Below are 20,345 nucleotides of genomic sequence, written 5' to 3' on the forward strand. Positions count from 1 at the left end.
AAAAATTAACAAACCAGTCCTCCCCAAAATGTTATTTTTCTATATTAAGCTTTGCTTATAGAGAGCATCCCAATTTGGATCTATGAAACCAGGGGTCAGCAAACTTTTTCAGCAGTCCACTGTCCCTCAGACCTTTTGGGGGGCCGTACTATATTTTGAAAAAAATATTAATGAATGAATTCCTATGCCCCACAAATAACCCAGAGATTCATTTTAAATAAAAGGACACATTCTACTCATGTAAAAACACGCTTATTCCTGGACCATCTGCGGGCCGGATTTAGAAGGCGATTGGGCCGGATCCGGCCCCCCAGGTCTTAGTTTGCCTACCCATGTATGAAACTCTTCCACCTGCATCATGAAGTGGTACTGTTCTAAAAATGGCTTTGCTGCTTTATTCTGCTGAGTGCATAAACTCTGAGAACAAGGATAAGGTGGAATTCGAACCCAGATCCAGCACCTTATCCATAGGACCATGGATTTTTTTGTGTGCTGTCCAACATTATATGTTGGCTTCTACTGTGGTACGGGAAACTGCCACGCACAAGATTAGTACCTGCTCATATTTCTCCAACTCGGTGTGGTAGATCTGTCGAATTTGAGATAGTTTTGCTCTGTAGTCCGAATGCTCCACAGAATTGTCCGAGCCGGCACCCCCAGATGCTGCGGCTGCGGCAGCCGCAGCGGCTGAACCCCCTCCTTTTTCAGGGCCTGCTACCCCTTCTGCTAAAAGCATGTTGTCCAGTCGCATTAGCTGTGGGTCTGTTGGTTCCTCCTCCTGAGCCCCTCGAATACTCAACACTGTGAGAAAGCACAAAAGTGAAATGCATAGATTAAAACACGGAATGATAGCAACCGCTTCCTAAGTATCTAGGAGTAGGCTCCAATGAGTGTCTGCATATGAAGATATAAACCTCTACAGTCCTACAAAGGACTGCCCTTTCCTGTGGGAACCCTTCAGAGTATCGTCAGAGATCCTTCTCTGTGTATCCCCAACTTTGACCGAAAGGTGGGTGGCGACCGCAGAAAGGGCTGTTTTGATGGTGGCACCCCGAGCTTTGGAGTTTTCTCCTCAGGGAGATTCACCTGGCATTGAGCTGATGTCATTCAGCACCAAGTAAAGAACTTTTGTTAAATTTTCTCCCCATCTCTTTTAGCCTACAGACATTTGCTAGAATCATAGAATCATAGAGTTGGAAGAGACCACAAGGGCCATCGAGTCCAACCCCCTGCCAAGCAGGAAATTTGCTGAAGACTTTTTGTTGTTTCCGGTTGTTTTTAGTATTTATTTTACTCTTCGAATTTGCTGCCCACTTTTAAATTACTGCTGGTTTCTAAAGTGTTTCTTCTCATTGTTGTTTTTCTCATATATCAATGTGTTTTCCTTTTATTGCACTATATACTTTTAAAAATGTAAACTGCTGCTTTGTCTGCCTTAACAATATTTATGTATTTTATTGTTTTCTGCTGTTGTTTCTCATAAATTGTTATAAAAGGCTGAAGATCAGGGTACCAAATAATTTTAATAAAAATATCTTCCTTTATGAATATGGCTTAATATTTAGGCACAAAATGATAAATTATATTATTTTGCAGTTCTCTGATGCAGGGAAACCCATGAAAGCTGTCAGCAACTGAAAGTGAAGGAGGCCAATAGTTCTGTATACTGACCAAACCAAACGACCAACCAACCAAACATAATATTGTCTTTAAAAGGCATCTACTTTATTTTAAAATGAAGCTCTTTACTTCACTTTAGAATAGTTTTTGGGAGAAAGAAGCTATTTTGGGGAGGGTGCAAGAAATGGAGACCTAAAAGGGGTAAAGCAATTTACAGGGTGGGGAGGCGGGTGGCTGCTCCCCTCACAGTGACCCAGAGCTAGACATGCCTGCACTACAGATAAACGGCAAGATTTGGTCAGCAACCACCACTTTGGTGCAAGCAAAACCATCTACAATTGGCACAACAAGAGTTAAGCGACAGCCAGTGCATTCAAATAGTAAATAAGTAAAATGCCATGCCCTTGTGTGTGCGGCTGGCCAGACCCTGTAGGCTGTTGCCAATTCCGGTCACATATGCAGCTTTTGCAGGTCAGCCACATGAGGCTGTGACAGGGAAGGTGGATGTGAGGCCAATTCGAGGGGACACTTAGTTATTGGGGGCATCATGTTCTTCACATGATAAGACCAGACAAGAAGACTGTTTACACATGCTCTGCATTTATGGCAAAGAAGGCTCAGTGCTGTATTTTCAAAGCAGGCAGCCCAGTTATAAAATAATTATGGAGCAGTAGTTTATGTTCAGATTTCCAAGAGTTGCACAAACGTATGGTGATCAAGGTGAGAACAGTCAGTAACTAGATCTGAATCAGCACAGTTCTGCATCCTCTCTCTCTCTCTCTCTCTCTCTCTCTCTCTCTCTCTCTCTGCTAGTGCCCACAAGTGCAGACTGTCACACTGTTGTACGGCTCTCTCACACATTTGTTTAGATGCTGGAACTGCACGACCATAAAAGTGCACTTTCACAACCCACTGGTAAATGGTAATAGCTAATGCACTTTTTAAATTTAAAAAAGGCAGACTTTTTGAAGTAAGAAAAGCGATGGAAATCTACAACAGAAGGTGCAGAACAGCAACTACTTATTTGACAGCAACGTCACGTAACCTCCGCATAACTTTTGTGAAAAATCAGGACAATTGCTTGATACACACTCTGCCTTGAAGTGGCATCTTTGTTTTTGTAAAACAGCAACCCACCACTCTCTTCCCTGCATCTGATACAACAGCCTGAGGTGCAGGCAGCGAAGTGCTGCGGAGTGAATTACGAAAACCATTCCCAATATTTTGCAATCTGCTTCTTCAGATTGGTTGTTCAGTTTTGGAAGAGTGTCATGCATTCTGCCCACCCCTAACATATCTGACCATTGAATGGTTGTATTCTACTGTCATAAAAACAGAAAATTAGCACTAAGCAGAATTTTGACCTCTGATCAATACAGTCAATTGAGATTGCGGGTGGGTTGTTGTTGTTGTTTTGTTTTTTTACAGTTTCTGTTTTAAACACCTTTCTTTCATACCTCTCCAAGGAGACATCAAAGATAAACACAAAGGAACTGTTGCTGGTAAATTAATCAAATTAAAGTTGTGTCAAGTCCCTTGCAGCCGGGTCCTAGTATGTCTCTGAGGTCCAGCTCTGAGGGCCTTCTGGCGGTTTCCTCACTGCGAGAAGTGAGGTCACAGGGAATCGGGCCTTCTTGGTAGTGGCGCCTGCCCTGTGGAACGCCCTCCCATCACATGTCAAGGAAATAAACAACTACCTGACTTTTAGAAGACATCTGAAGGCAGCCCTGTATCGGGGGATTTTTAATGTTTAATGTTTTAATTTTTGTGTGCTGTAAGCCACCCAGAGCAGCTGGGGAAACACAGCTGGATGGGTGGGGTACAAATAATAAAATCGTCATCATCATCTCTGAGGAGGATGCAGAATCAGACGACTCATAGTCACCCCTCTGATGGGACATCCTCGCCATTCTACTTCCATCTCAGCCTGAAGATGCAGCTCTTTTGTCATGCCCAGATTTTGGGGGTGACTCCCATGTAGCTACTCCTGTTCCATGGCTGTGCTGGAGCATGCGACTGCAGAATAAGTTATGAGCTCTTGAAGGGTTGTAGGCAACTCTCCCAAAAGGATGGAGCCACCAGAAGAAAAGGCCTTACCAGTCTTCTTAAGCGTTCCAGTGACCCTGGTCATTTGCTGAGACAACATCTTCCAAAGCTCAGCTGGCAGCCCCAGCTGGGAGATGTGCAGGGTCTGGCCTGAAGAGGCTCTGGGAATTGCTACCACCTCCCCAGCAGAGCAGGATAAACAGTAACCGAGTTTCACTGCTTTATCAGAGCAATTTTATACTTTGTGGTGGTGTGTTGCTGTGCTGTCAGAATGCCAACTTTGTATGCTATACCATCAAAAAACACACACACGCACAATACCTTCAGCCAAAGACCAACTATCGGAGACACTGTTGGTGACGACACCCACATTCTTTCTTCCCCCCAAATAAGCCATGTTTCAGCTTGGCTGCTTTCAGCAGAATGCCCCTGAGAATGACCCGATGTCATCATGACGTAGAATAATTCCCAGGGACATTCTTGGGCAAGTGGAAAGACGGCTGTCCCCATTGGCCACTACATCAATGCTGTTTCATAAAACTGCTTCTGCTGTTTCATAAAACGGCTTGAAGCTGTGGTAAGCCTTTCTTTTTTTCAATGTAAGAAAGAAGGCAAAGGAAAGAAAGATCTCTGGCCACATCAAATTTAAAGGTAAGCACCAGCACTCTGAAAATTATTAGACTTTGCCCATTTCTTGAGTGCTGTTGAATACCCTCCACCCTATAGGGGATGGGGTGGATGGGGAATGGTCCAGCAAAAAACTGCGTGCCTATGGGGAGATTTTCATCTCAGCCGGATCTCTTATTTATCGTCAACAGAGGTTCTATGAGCCAAATGAAAATGCACAGCTGATTCCAGCTTCGAGTCAGATGCTCATTTGGTTAAAGTAAGAGCAAACACTTATTGATTAAAAAATAAAATAAAATTATCAGGATTTGCCAATTCCTCAAAGATTAATCCTCTCCTTGGGGAGGGGGCATTGAACTGGTGCAGAATTGTTGAAAAGACACAACAGAAATTTTCAGCACAAAAATAGTTCAGACTGGTCAAGTACAACTTCAGTCTCACAGGGGTTACAAGAAGCTAACAGCTGGTGTATAGGAAGGAAAGAGCAATGCACAGCAGAGGCACAAAGACCAAGCCAGCCGCCAAGGTAGAGCAGTGGCAGCAGCGGCCCACATGCCAGTCTTTCAAGGCTAAGCACTTTGGTTTAAACCTCAATACCCCTGGCTCACCGATCACTCTCAGAAAAGCAATGGAGACAACTGATTTCAATGCAGCACTTTCACAATCATGAGATCGCTTCAAAGAACTATTTCCCCGGGTCCTGTGTGAAAATCTGAATAATTAAATTACTTTTGGCAGAAAGCACATTTAAAGGTGTGTGTGGGGGGGAGCATTCCAGAACTCAAAAATTAAATACCTTAAATTGCTTCAAAGCGATAGTGGTCAAGCCACAAATCCTTTCAAAGATTTGAGCATTTTTTGTGCAATTAAATTTCACTTATGCGAGGGCAACTCAAAACCGACACAGGAAAGGTAATGTGAAATAAAAATAAAAAGCAATGACAATAAAGCAAAAAGCAACAATAAAGCAATGTTGCCAGGCATACAGAAGATATTAGTTAGATGACCACGTTGAGATTCAAAGATAAATGTGAGAAATCTGATGAATCAGATCTACTGCAATCTAGGATCCATGCCTCAACTTTATGCCATTTTAGTGTGTGTGATTGTGCACTGCAGTTTGTGAAGCCCGGCAGCAAACAAAGCAAAATCAATGAATGACAATGCAAAAAACCAGAAGAGCACCCTAGTATAATGTTAATGAATTCATAATATATTGGGGACAAGAGGCTTTATATTTGTTTCACTGGAGCCGTTGTCCTCCCCTTACCCTTTTTCATACAGAAAGTTACTATTGAAACTCGGGGATTTCAAAAGCAATACTGAATTCAACATGGACCTCCATCTGTTCAAAGGGAGGGAAATGCCTAAGGCCTTGGTGTGAACTGTCTCAAGCACTTCTTTGGATTTTGACTCCTATTTATAAAACCGGTACAATGACCTGCCTCAGAGTCTGAACTGTCCTCTGCCCCCGACTCGTCCTGCTCACTAAGTCCTGTAACTTCCTCTGCATATGACCTTTCCACCACCCATTCCCTGGCTCTGAGCCGTCTTCCCATGGGCGCTCCCTTGGGCCTTCTCCAACTGGTGCCTCCCAACACTCTCTGCACCCAGCCAATTCATGATACTTCCCCAGCTAGGCTGTTTGACAGATGGATACTTGCCCAAGGCCACACCAAAACAGGGATTTACCAATAAGGTGGTAGCCATATTTAACCCGCACTCTTGTCTCTGGCCCATTATTGCTCCCAGGCTTAGTCTGGAGTGGATCTGGCATGCAAATACCGATGCAAATAATGCTGATGACAACATTTGGGATCTGGGTACTAGATCGAAAACTCCCCCTGTGTACACTCTAAATAGGATGTAAAGGAACAATAACAATGGGAAAGATTACTCTTCCCTGTCCACCACGCACCCTGTGAACCTGTTACAAACCTTTTGAAGAAATGGGGAAAGAAAACAGGAGAGAGACTAAGGATTAAAACGTGAAAGAGATCGGATGCCTGCTTGTCTCATAAAGAGCATTTGCCGAAAAATCACACTAAAGTGGGAGTAGGCTTCAGAAGGGAGATACTGTCCGTATAAAAAAATCTAAGTAATCAGTGTCTGAACTACCATGTGTCTATACAAACACACGATGAATTTATCTTTGCAAAACAGTTCATGATGGGGCAACCTAAGTATTATTACTGACCAATATATCTTTAACCCATGCAAAACAAACACTTATTGGACACATATGACATGCCTCTTTATAGATGATGATGATGATGGTGATGATAATAATGATAATAATAATGATGATGATGATGATGATGATGATGATAATAATAATAATAATAATAATAATAATAATAATAATTTATTATTTATACCCTTCCCATCCGACTGGGTTTCCCCAGCCACTCTCTGCACAAATAAATCCTGCATATCCTACATTATCCTTTTCATTATGATTACACACATTCTTTGGGTAATAATGCAGTTGGAAAGGTGTTGGGAAGGCCAATGTGTCCAAGAATTTATTTTTGAAAGTCCTACATGGGGACTGAGGACAAAGGGAATATTTTAAAGCTCTTCTTTACCTCTCTTTGATATAATTAGCCCCACCTACAACACCACAGATCTAACACTCATCTTAGACAATCCATTTCCTAATGCAACAGCCACATCAACTGCGTATCATCAGGCCCCTGTTTCATTGACATCTGCCTCCCTTGCCCAGTCCTTTCCCCACTCTGCCTGAAATGTACAATGTTAGTTAAAAGGGTAAGGCACGAACGCACAGCTGGCAGCCTCCAGAGACAGCAAAACTCCAGCCTGGAACTTCAGGAAGGAGTAGAATGATGGAAATGACAGTTGTGAAAATAACATGAATCTTTACACACTCACATAGAGAAAATGCTATTATGCCATGCTATTAGGTACGCATTCAGATGGAACAGCATTATGATAATCTAGTTTGGGTTTGCTAATATATAGTTTTATACATATATAATAGTAGGGCATAATAACACACATTTTGTAGAAACAGGAAGCCATTTAGCAAAGCACAGTGCTGGTGAACTGACAATTTGGAGGATGTTTCATTTACATAGCTGGAACCGCAGCTAGTATAAAGTGGTGTAAATTTAGCAAAACAGATTCCTACTATGTGTGTGCTTCTGACTTGAATTGTTGCTTCTTTTTTTGTTCACAGAACTAATTTGAATTTACCTAAGCATGCCTTTTAGCTTTTTTTTTTAAAGTGCTTTCCCCATTTATAGGCACCTGCTTAAGAGAAATCTGGCCATCTAGAAGAAGAGCTTGCAAATACAACAGTGATTCTGTCTTGTGGTACAATCTTGGAAAAGGCAGATAAGTGATGGGTGCAGGACAAAGTCCGTGGCTTCCAAGTCCCAAGATCTTCTTTCTGAATTTGACAGTCCACCTAACAGAAAGGAATCCACCAAAGGTCAGCTTTCCAACTTAGTTGTTTATTTATTCAATTTCTATACCGCTTTTCATCCAAGGATCGCAGGGCGATTTACAATACGAAAACGCAAAACCACATAACATAGTAACAATCTAAAAACCTCAATGTAAGAAATATATTCTTGTTTACTGGTGGTGGTGGGGGTTCTTGCTGTGCTTCTGGGTTGGCACAGCATTGATGTGACAGTCCAGAAAGCTGTTATGCTGATGGAAATCTATGAGTAATTTCTTCACACAGAGCTCAGCATCCTGATCAGAGTACAACCCGCCTTTCTTCCGCACAGCAACACACTACATAAGCAACACACAAGCAACCTGCCCGGTACCAGACTTCCCCCTATCTTGCTTCTTCTGGTTTACAGCACCCCAAAGTGTCTGTTTGGCAAGTTCCAGAAAGAGTTAAAATTTAAAAGATATTAGAAATAACAGCACAATTTCGTGTTATTTTCGGTCTGTACGCAGCATTGCAAGAGAGGTGCTGTAAATATTTAAACATTTCACACTGTCTCTTCTTGCCTAAAGCTAACTCTACAGAGTGCCCGTTTATTACTCAATATTTAAGGTGGGGGGGGGCAGGGGGCGAAGAGAGAAAAGGACACAAATTAAAGAATCAGGAAGACAGGCATAGATAGCTCTGAAAACCTGCTGGCCATTCAGACATCCACTAGAGGGTACTCTTTCTTCACAAAGGAGCGGCACACCTTCAAGAACAAATAATTGTAATAATAAAAAACAACATGAAGAGAGCACACTCCTTGTTCCCAGACACAATATCCAACTGCTTCTTATCCAACTGTGTCATGGAAACATAGAGGAACTCCGGAGTCAGTCTTCTTGGGCAAAGTCAGAATTAGCTCACTCGTTCTATCCAGGGACAAAGAGCTGCCTCTTTAAACCCTATTCAAAAGAGCTATGGGTCCACGTAGGAGTATGGATCTCTCTGAATTCCCCTGTCTCTCCACTCCAGGTCTGTATTTTGCCTTGACCTCAAGCCCTTATCTGTTGGGGAACAGCATCTATGTGCAATTTTTAGCCTGCAGATGCTGTCCTCTAGTGAACAGGGTTCACCTACTGTGAAATACTGGAGCAACTCTCAGGCTTACATTGCCCCCCGCTCTAGGCAAAATTGGGTGCGCAGTGGTGGGACAAGCACCTGGGTCATCCAGGACTTTTTACAAGCATAAAACGGCGTGCATGCATAAGCCCAAGATTCCTTCCTACAACCCACTGGTATATGTGTCTGTTTGCATGTATTATATGTGTGTCTTTGTGTTCATATACTCTCTCTCTCTCTCTCTCTCTCTCTCACACACACACACACACTGTATGGATGTATATACTGAAAGTTTTTCTTCATCTTGGATTAAAATTTGAGCTACTGATTAATTAAAACTATCCCTCCACATCTTCATCCCTCGCCCTCTACTTTCCATGGCTGCTGTTGCCACAGCAGAAGCAAAGGTAAAAAAGAAGAGAGGGCAATCTCCCTACAGTCTTCTCTTCTCCTACATCTGACACTCTCCTACCGAAAAGGGAGGGAGGGAATGGATCCCGATTTACTCCTGATGACCTTATTGAGATTGGGCACACACATAATCAAGCTTTTTCTGCACGCTGGAAAATAGTATGGCCTTTAACAAGCTCACTGGGGGACTTCTCCCCACCATTACTGGACGCTGACACGTAGAAGCCCCGAGTGCTGGAGTAGTATTCAGCATGTCCAATGGATGGGACCTGCTCCTAGGAAGCCTGCTAAGGAAAGACATTGCTTATAGTGAATAGCAAAGGAGACCTGCATGGCTGTGTTCCTGCCTTTATATTCATGATAAGCATTTTGCAAGTCTCATCCCTTTGCCTCCAAGGAATCATGTGAGTGAACAGGTGTGGTCCCTACGGGCTGAAGGCAGGCAAATGTTGTCCCCATCTTAAAAAAAGAAAAGGAGGGGGAGATCCAGGTGGCTACCGACTGGTCAGCTTGACATCAATACCAGGAAAGGTTCTTAAATAGTCAGTCTACGAGCACTTAGAATAGGATGCTGTGATTACCAAGACCAAGCATGGGTTTCTCAAAAATAAGTCATACCAGACAAATTCCATTTCTTTTTTTGATGGTGTTACAAGCTTGGTGGATCAGGGGAATGCAGTGGAAACTGTGTATCTTGATCTCAGTAAGGATTTTGACAAAGTCCCTCAGGATATTCCTGCAGAGAAGCTGGTAAAATGTGGGCTGGGTTAGGTTACTTGTTAAATGGATTTGTAGCTGGTTGACTGACCAAACTCCAAAAGTGCTCACTAATGGTTTCTCATCATCCTGGAAAAAAGTGACAAGTGGGGTGCCGCAAGGTTCTGTCCTGGGCCCGTTGTTGTTCAGTGTCTTTATAAACGACGTGGATGAAGGAATTCAAGGGATGCTCATCAGATTCGCAGATGACATCAAACTGGGAGGGTAGTTAATGCCGCAGAAAACAAAGTATGACTGACAGATTGGAGAACAGGGCCAAAACTAACAAAATGGAGTTCAATATGGGTACATGTGAAGTTCGACACTTGGGCAGGAAGAACCTGCTGCACAAATAAAAGATGGGAAACACATGGCTTGCCAGTACAGTGGTAACTTAATTCGTTCTAGAGGTCCGTTCTTAACCTGAAACTGTTCTTAACCTGAGGCACCACTTCAGCTAATGGGGCCTCCCACTGCCGCTGCGCCGCCACTGCACAATTTCTGTTCTCAACCTGAAGCAAAGTTCTTAACCTGAGGTACTATTTCTGGGTTAGCGGAGTCTGTAACCTGAAGCGTCTGTAACCCGAGGTACCACTGTAGTACGTGTGGAAAGGATCCTGGAGTCCACAAGCTTCACATGAGTTAACAGTATGGTGCAGCAGCAAAAAAAAAGCTAATGCTATTCTAGACTGCATGAACAGAAATATAGTGCCTGACCATGGGAAATGATAGTGCACTGTTCTGCCTTGGTCTGACCACAATTCCGCCTTGGACAACTGTCTTCAGTTATAGGTGCCACAATTTAAAAAGGCTGAGAAGCTGGAACATGTGCAGAGGGTGGCGACCAAGATGATCAAGGGTCTGGAAAGGTGAGCGGGTTGGGTATGTTTAGCCTGGAAAAGAGGAGACTAAGAAGAGATATCATGGCCATATTCAGATATCTAAAGGGCTGTCATATGGAAGATGGAGCAAGCTTGCTTTCTCCTGCACCACAGGGTAGGACCTGAACCACGGGGTTGAAGTTACAAGAAAGGGGATTCCGACTATCTTGTGAACCACCCTGAGATCCTCAGATGATGGGCAGTATATATATAAATAAAAATAATAATAAATAACTAAATATCAGGAATAACTTTCTGATGGTAAGAGCTGTTTGACAGTGGAACGGATTCCTTGGAAGGTGGTAGACTCTTCTTCCTTGGAGGTTTTCAGGCAGAGGTTGGATGGCCATCTGTCATGAATGCTTTAGTTAAGATTTCTGCATTGTAGGCAGTTAGACTAGCTGACCCTCAGGGTCTCTTCCAACTCTACAATTCTATGATTCTATGAGTGGAAATTCTAAATAGTACAAAGTTTAACTGAACAGCTAGTTCCCTCTCAAAAGGTTCCAGCATTTTAGTGGTTTGACAATGTTGAATCTTGTACGATCATTACAGGACTCAGATAAAAAGAATGAAAATCCAATAAAGGAATCTAGATGTTTTCCTGCTTACCGACAAAAGCAAGGAAACGAAATACATCATTTGGAATTCATTAGCAAAGAATCCAGCCCTGACCCAGTGAACTAGAATCCCTGATAGGAGGGCATGGGCAGGTCTCCAGAGCTGATGGAGTCAGCCGCTGAGTGCATTAGCATCCCACCTGCCAGCTGGCTCAAAGAGCTGTTTTCTGTCAATCTGCAGAATGAGCAACCGGGACATAATCTACCTGTCCCAAGACAGGTCAGAGAAAGAAAAAGGGCTGCTGAGTTTGAGCAGTTGAGCACTTACTAGAAAGACAAACCAAAGCAAAAGAAGAGAACGGCAAAGTAGTTATTTACTGAGATATGTTACAGAAATGATACACAATAACTGATAACTGACTACATAATTGTTTAGGGTAATATCACATCCCTTGATAGTCTGTATGTCTGGCCTCTTGACCTCATTTGCCTTCCTGAGAGTCAGGAGAGATCCCCCTTCTTCCGAGAAGCCACAATGGGAAATGACTGCTCTTCTAGCCATCCTTGCTTGAACGCTTTGTAACACCTGAAGCCATTACATCTTCATCTCATACCTAACCAATTGCCTAACAACCAACAAACCCCATAATAAAAATAATAACAACTACAGACAATTTGTTATGTGTTGAGAATGTTCCTGGGCGCTTGGGAACAGAAGTGCTATGAAATCAAGGTGACAGAGCAGCAAGGCATCCATTGTAAGTGCAGTAAAGATCTGCTACTGCTGTGCAGTTGATTGTTCAGTTGCCCCTTCATTATACATGCATTTACTTCTGGCTTCTTGCTCAGATTTCTGAATATATGAGATTACACCTACACTACAAGATTGTATTGGCTTAAACCTGGTTTAACTCCAAAGAATCCTGGGACCTGAAGTTTGGTGAGGGCGTAGTCTCACTTAGAGATTATTTGCCCTCCTCACAAGACTAGTTTCCAGGGTTCTTGGGAAAGTCCTAATCAAGCTGCAATGTGTGAATATTTCATGAATTTGGGTTTGCCCTCCTTTTGTAAATCCCATGACGCAATTTCTTTCCCACCATTCCTATTTGATCCAAGACTGCAAAGATCACGATCATGGGCTAGTGGGAGGTTGTGCCCCTTGCCTCTTTGGCAATTTCATTTCCCAGAATGTGGAAAAAGTAACAGTGGGATCATCTCTCTTGTACCTGGTCCTCATCAACATGGAGGAACTGATTGATGCAAGTGGAAGTACTGGGATCTTTGGGAGAAAGTTATCGTGTTTTCTTGGGTTTCATTATATACAGGCAACGGAAAACTGAGTGGAGTCAGACATGCACACTGGACTATAAGAAGGCTAATTTCAAAAAGCTTAAGGAACTATGGGGTGAAATCCCATGGTCAGAAATACTCAAAGAGATGGGAGTCAAAGATGGATGGAGTTTCGACCAGGGAGAAGAGTTGGTGGAAGAAGATTGGAAGAAATTTAAAGTTTATTTACAGAAACATTGCAAAATTAAGGAATGTTAGGAAGATGTTGGAATGAAGTTATGTGGTTTTAGCAGAAATGTTACAAAGGATTAAGAAAAAACAGACTGTTAATTGGTGAAAAGAGGGAAAGTAAAGTTACATTATAGTAAGATAAGGACAAAAATTGGAAAAGATGGAAAGGATTTGCTGAAATAGCTAACTGAACTAGAATACAAAAAAGGGAGGTGTGAGGAGGTCAAGGAAACAAGTGAATGAAAGATAAGTTATGGGAAGGTTTGTTGTGGTTTTTTTTTAATTGTGTTTATTTTTCTGTTTTTTCAGTTTTTTTCTCTTTTTTTTCCTTCATTATTGTGATGTAATGTTTTGTTTTTGTTTAATATGGTGTTCTTTATTTTTTTCTTTTTGTAACCTTTAAAACTTTAATAAATATTATTTAAAAAAACAACAACAAGATGGATGGAGTTTCTTAAAGGTGAGATATTGCTGACACAAATGCAGACAATTCCAACAAGAGAGAAAAGTGGGAGGCATCTAAAGAAACCAGTGTGGCTGCATAAGGAGTTTACAGACGAGCTGAAATTTAAGAAGGGTATGTATAAGAAAGGGGAAACCATGAAGGAAGAGTAGCCAACAGTTGTGGGGAGGTCAGGTGGGTCAAGAGAGGTCCAAAACAATTTAAAAGCTTTATTTGGCTATGTTTGAAGCAGGAGGGAGAAAACGCAAGTAATTGGTCCTCTGTGTGGAGAAGAGGGAGAAATGATATTGGGTGAAGGAGAAGTGGTGGAACTGTTCAACACCTACTTTTCCTCTTACCCAAAAGGAAAGCAATGCCTGGTGATAACAGAAATAAGGATGGAAGGAGGGAGTGGCAGCCCCAAATAGGAAAAGTGGTGGTAAGGGGACATTTAACTACCTTAAATGAATTCAGATATCCAGGACCTGATGAGCTGCACTCAAGGGTCCTCAAGGAACTTTTGAATGAAATCTCAGAGCCTATATCTTTGAGAATTCTTGGAGAACAGGAGAGATCCCTGTGGACCAGAGGTGGGGAAATGTTGTCCCCATTTTCAAAAAGGGAGAAAAAGAAGATCCAGGTGACCAACCAGTGAGCTTGACATCAATAATAGGAAAGGTCCTTGAACAGATAATTAAACAGGCAGCCTGTGAGCACTTAGAAAAGGATGCTGTGATTACCAAGACACAGTATGGATTTCTCAAAAACAAGTCATGCCAGACAAATCTCATTTCTTTTCTGATGGAGTTACACATATGGTGGATCAGGGGAATGTAGTGGACATTGTGTATCTTGATCTCAGTAAGGGTTTTGACAAAATCCCTCATGATATTCCCGCAGACGTGATAAAATGTGAGTAACTACTAGGTAGATTTGTAGCTGGTTGACTGACCAAACCCAGAGAGTGCTCATTAACGGTTTCTCACCATCCTGGAAAAAAGTGACAAGTAAGGTGCAGAAGGGTTCTGACCTGGGCCCGTTGTTGTTCAACGTCTTTGTAAGCGACTTGGATGAAATAATTGAGGGGATGCTCATCAAATTTGCAGATGACACTAAACTGCGAGGGGTAGCCAATTCCGCAGACAGAATCAGGATTCAAGATGACCTTAGCAGATTGGAGAACAGGGCCCAAACTAATGAATTTCAATAGGGACAAATGTAAGGTTCTCTACTTAGGCAGGAAGAACTAGTTGCACAAATATAAGATGGGGGACACCTGGCTTGGGTCACAGTAGACCCCAAGCTTCAAATGAGACAACAGTGTGATGCAGCAGCAAAAAAAGCTAATGTTATTCTAGGCTGCTTCAAGAGAAATATAGTGCCCATTCAAAGGAAGTCATAGTGCTGCTCTATTGTGCCTTGGTCAGGCCACACCTGGGGAACTGTGACCAGTTCTGGGTGCCACAATTGAAGAAGGAGATTGACAAGCTGGAATGTGTGCAGAGGAGGGCAACCAAGATGGTCAAGGGTCTGGAAACCAGGCCTTATGAGGAATGGCTGAAGGAGCAGGATATATTTAGCCTGGAAAAGAGGAGACTGAGAGGAGATAGGATAGCCATCTTCAAATATCTAAAGTGCTGCTCTGGAGGGTATGACTCAAACCAGTGGCTTCAAGTTACAAGAAAGGAGACTCAAAGAACATCAGGAAGAACATTTTGATAGTAAGCTGTTTGACAGTGTAACAGACTCCTTTGAAAGGTGGTGGACTCTCAAGCAGAGGGTTAGATGGCCATGCGTCATGGATACTTTAGTCGAGATTCCTGCATTGCAGGCTTTAGATTAGATGACCCTCACTTTCCCTTCCAACGCCCTATGTCTTTGTATATCCAGAAGTACAGGAAATAAAATGAGGAATTTATTTTAATTAAATGTGTGGTTTTGATCTTGAAATTCAGGACAGCAGATTTAATTGATGTCTCCAAGTGAGGATTCTGTTACTTGGCAGAATTTCTTTTTTCCCCTATTTCTAGCTCCTGGAAATATTTGTTGAGAGAAACACAGAAATCTTGAACAGGAACTTTGCTCAAGCTGCCCCTTCCCTCCCCGGCAACCATTCCACTCAAATGAAATGAATTTGCACACAGAACAAACACGACGCCGGAATTCTAATTGCAATCTACGCTGAGAGGGTTCTCTTCTCAACTTGCCATATAGCTTTCCTCCCCCACCCCCCCACCCCCACCCCAAGAGGGATATTTAAACAGGTAGGAGTTTTTCAAGTAAATGATTGCAACTTATCGAAAATAATGTGCTACTTAGTTTCTGAGGAGAGAATCCTGGCAGGCAGCTCCAAGAAGCAGCACGGGAGCAGATGGAGTGATTAGTCTGTGATTTTCAAAAGGGCTTTTTCCTGCCTCCACTGTGCTTAAAATGTGCTGGGAAAATCAAGGCACCCCAGAGGAGGAAGAGGCACTTAACATTGCATCCATAGTGGCACTGCTCTGCTTCCTGAAACCATCCTCCAAAAGGAACCAGGGATTCCTCATTCAGAAGGGTGGTTTGCATGAGACGCTCCTAGGGCTGGGAGGGAATAGAATATCATCATGGCCGCAGGGCATTTTCACCCCTGTGGGAGACCCGGACACAGTCTTAAGTGTGGTGAAGGTGGTTTGCACACAGTTGCAGTGTGAAGACAAATGCCTCAGAATTAGGGGTGTAGCTAGGAGGTGGCCTAGGGCCCCTGAACCCTGGTGGGGTTTTTTTGTAACTAGGTCCCAGATCTCTTCCCATTATTTTAATACTTTAATACTTTGCTTACAGTGCAGCTAGGCACCCTGCAAAGTGCAGTGCAAATGAGACCCTGCAAATAAGACCCTGAAGTACAAGAGGTTGGACTAGATGATCCTTGGGGTAAGATTCTATGATTTTATGAGTCAACAGCAGCAAAAAAAACCCAACAACCTAATGTTGCTCTAGGCTGCATCAACAGCCTAAAATAAAAGAGAAGTATAGTGCCTGATCAAGAGAAGGAATAGTACTTCTCTATCCTGCCTTGGTCAGACCACTCCTGGAGTACTGTGTCCATTTCTGGGCGTTACAATTTAAGAAGGAGATTGAGAAGATGGAACGTGTGCAGACGAAGGCAACCAAGATGATCAAGGGTCTGGAAACCAAGATTTAAGAAGTTGGGTATGGTTAGCCTGGAAAAGAGGAAACAGGGAGGATATATGACAGCCATCTTTAAATATCTGAAGGGCTGCAACATGGAAGATTTTCTTGTTTGGAGAATAGGACCTGAAGCAATGGATTCAAATTACAAGAAATGAGATTCTGACTACACATCAGGAAGAACTTTCTGACAGTGGAACAAACTCCCTTAGAAGATGGAGGACTCTCCTTCCTTGGAGAGTTTTAAGCAGAGGTTGGGTGGTCATGTGTCAGGGATGTTTTAGTTGAGATTCCTGTGTGGCAGGGGTTTGGATTAGATGATCCTTGGGTTCCTTCCATCTCTATAATTCTATGATTCTATCAAGCTACTCCATTGTTGGAGGTAGCGTGCCTCTGAATACCAGTTGTTGGGAATTACGGTGGTACCTCTGGTTGCGAACTGGATCCGTTCCAGAGGCCCGTTTGAAACCTGAAAAGAACGCAACCCGCATCCGCGCATGCGCAGGTTGCGATTCGCTGCTTCTGTGCATGCGTGTGACGTCATTTTGTGCATCTGTGCATGGGCAAGCAGCGAAACCTGGAAGTAACCCATTCCGTTACTTCCGGGTCACAGCAGGACGCAACCTGAAGCAAACGCAACCTGAGGCATGACTGTACAAGTTGGGACAGTGGTGTTGTACTTAGGTTCTGCTTGTGTGGTTCCCATAGGCATCCAGCGGGCCACTGTGGGAACAGGATACTGGACCAAATGTGCCTCATCCTGATCCAGCAGGGCTCTTCTGATGTTCTTATGCTGCATCAAATGCAAATATGTTTGTTGTCAACTACAGAATTATAAGACAAAACTTGGACATTTCATCCAACGGCAACCCAGATAGAGTGCCAGCGTATTGGAAAACTTGGAGCAAGGCTGCATCTAGCACCCTGTCCCTCTAGTCGTCTCCTTGCTATGACTTACAACAGAGGAACAGAGAGAACAAAATGAAGGTGCTGCTTTGCTTATGAATATGTAAGTACAGAATGCACTGCTTCATTTCAGGTCCTCCCCATGCCCCATAAGCAGAGAGTACTCCAGCCAGAGAACCCTTAGACTGTTGCCTGCCTAGGACAATTCCTTCCCCTGCTGCACTGATATCACCACAAGCGACATGTAGGAAAGCCCACTTGATGCCTTTCCCCCTTAATAGCATTGCCAGCGGTCAGGGATAATGAGAGTTGTGGTCCAACAAGATCTGCAGGGCACCAGGTTGGGAAAAAATGTTCTGGAGGCAACTGATAGTGCAGAGTCAAGCAGCTGCAAATGACTGCAAACCTACCTTATACATGAAAAAATATATTTCCAATTCACTGTGGCTAGGAAGGATTGCCATATCTAGGGAGGAATAAGACAATAAAAATGGCAGCCACTTATTAGTATAGATTTCATTCCTAGATATTCAGATTTTAAAATGCCCAACTCCACAACCTTTTAGAAAAAACATACAAACCCAAACCCACAGCCAAGTAGGAAAGGAAAATTGCACAGCGGCAGATCCCACCAGCGGGTGCGAGAGACCTCCCTCGCTGTCTTCCAACTCTCAGTATAATTAAACAAGCAAGTAAACCTTGGAAACTTAATTACCCTACAATATTACTTTGTTGCTGATCTCTGACCCAGCTGCCAAACTCCTGGGAGCCAGGAGGTCGAAACTGTCAGGATCCTATTATCTTGTCAACTTCTTTTCCCCTTGAAGAAACTAAAACAAATATTTAAGGGCCTCCTCCTGTGCTTGCAGGGGAGGTTCTCCTTTAGGTGTCCCTGACCTGACCTCAGATATCTTTGCTTGAAGCCTTAGGGTTGTTTTGACATCCCTGACCTCTTGGCGAGTTTGCTCAAGGTAGGGGAGGATGGACTCCAAGCAGACTAATTCCAAATGCAAACAGAGCCCTTGCTCAGCACGGAGCCCACACCAGGTTGCAAGAGGCTTTGTCTAATGAAGCAGTTCCCCTTTCCTAACCAGAGAGGGATTAGCAGGCTGAAGCTGCAGCAGTGAAATGCAATCCATCCTGTCTCTGTACCTAAGGCCACCCTGAGCTAGAAAGCATCTCCCGTTTGCAGGCTGCTTCATCCCACTAATGTGCAAGCCTTCAACAGGCCAGCACACACATCCTCAGGTGGGCAGAAAAAAGGAAGAACAACCTCACAGGAACTGGTAGCTTCCCCACGAAGGAGCCCACCCCCACCCCCGAGCATCAGAGTCTGACTGTTGAGTGTATTTTAGCTGAACCGTTACTTGCCGGCTTGGTTCACCGCACCTGAATAAGCATTAAATGCTTGTGACTGTAACTGTACCTCAAGGAGGTGGAAGTGGGAGCAGGAGTAAACCAAAGTCACGATGTTTTTCTTCAATAAGAGGAATACTATTAAACAAGGTGCTGGCATCTGTGGGTCCTCAAAAGCTCCAAATCTGCCATCTGAACACCAATTGCATAATTTAGTGGCAAGTTATAACAACATGCAGATTTGAAGGGATATGTCAAGATTAACCATTCTACCAACTTTCCTTTCCACCATCTGAGACTAGAAAAGATAGCCATCGTTGTGTATACACATCTGCTTGCCCTCAGCTGGCATGGGAGATTTCCGCTGTTTGTGGAATTCTCTCCCTAGGGAGACTCGCCTAAAGAATTTTTTTCTTTTTAGAGAGGCACTGATTCACTTTAAGAACTGGCTGCAGATGGCGAAGGCTAATTGTGTAAATGAGTTTAAAAAATGTTTAGGCACACTGATAGAGAATAAATCCATTATTGTTTATTAGCTAACATAATCTATAGATGCAACCTCTGTCTCATCTGTGCCGCTAAAGATCTGAATTCTAAATGCAGGAGGGAACACTTCACAAGCTTTGTTTTCTGCGCACCACCATGTACTTCTGCTTGCATTATTAGCATCTGTGGACTGGGTGGATTACATTGTACTGGCATGCTAAGGTTGCTCCTGAGATATCCATGACATGGTATACAAACAATGCTGGATGTGTGCAGTCCCATGCAAAGTAAGGTTTAACCAACCAACTGAAACAAAAACAAAAACAGTCACCTGGCTTAAACTGGTGCTCTCTGGGGGCTTCTGGCCTTTACACAGCTAGAGATACCTAGGGTTGGGGTTAAGGTTAGGATGATTTCCACATCTGTAAGTACCTGAGCAAATCTGCTTTGATTGGTTTTGTCATTTAAACAAAGATGAAATGCATGAAGCGAGGAGATCCTAATGGTCGGTGTGCGTGTGTCGTGTGTCCCCCCCCCCATATTTTCTTTCAACGGACACCCATCTTTGAGTAACCTCTGAGTTGTGTTTTTTAAAAGCTCAAGGGGCAAGCTTATGAGCTGTTACCTGGCAGTGTAGTCACAGCCAACAGCCTCTGGTACCAGAGACCCTATGTGGCAGTCCCTGGCCGGATGGTCGTTCTTATATGCTTTACCTCTTTTACGATGACAACCTTATGTTGAGCAAAGCCTACAACATCAGCAGGCAGCGGCCGAAAAAAAGGGAGCAGAAAACTCCTGCTGCGCACCAGATCAAAATCATACCCCAGCAAACCATCTGGTCCTTGTAAACGTAAAATAAGATTAAAAGTACACCAGAGCCTTGTCCTTCCTTCAGGTGAAATTATGTTTGCTTCTCAGAGGGAAAAGGAAATGCAGCGCATGCAATTGGTTTGCTTTTTGTGCACTGCGTGGGATCCTTGTTCACCCTCCTGCAGCAGGCAGCCTCCTTCTCCCTTCATTGCATGAGTCTGCAA

The 20,345-nt window shown here is 43.3% G+C and overlaps 1 protein-coding gene across 1 annotated transcript in view; it reads right to left on the bottom strand.

The window, feature by feature from the left end:
* Positions 1-20,345, bottom strand: part of PBX1 (PBX homeobox 1) — a 220,590-nt gene that overhangs the window by 51,255 nt on the left and 148,990 nt on the right. The window contains exon 3 of the mRNA XM_083621634.1: positions 557-801. Within this exon, the coding sequence (XP_083477760.1) occupies positions 557-801 (245 nt within the window). The remainder of the gene's footprint in view (positions 1-556; positions 802-20,345) is intronic.

The sequence above is a fragment of the Podarcis filfolensis genome (genome assembly GCF_964270895.1).
Source record: "Podarcis filfolensis genome assembly, chromosome: 6".
Lineage (NCBI taxonomy): Eukaryota > Metazoa > Chordata > Lepidosauria > Squamata > Lacertidae > Podarcis > Podarcis filfolensis.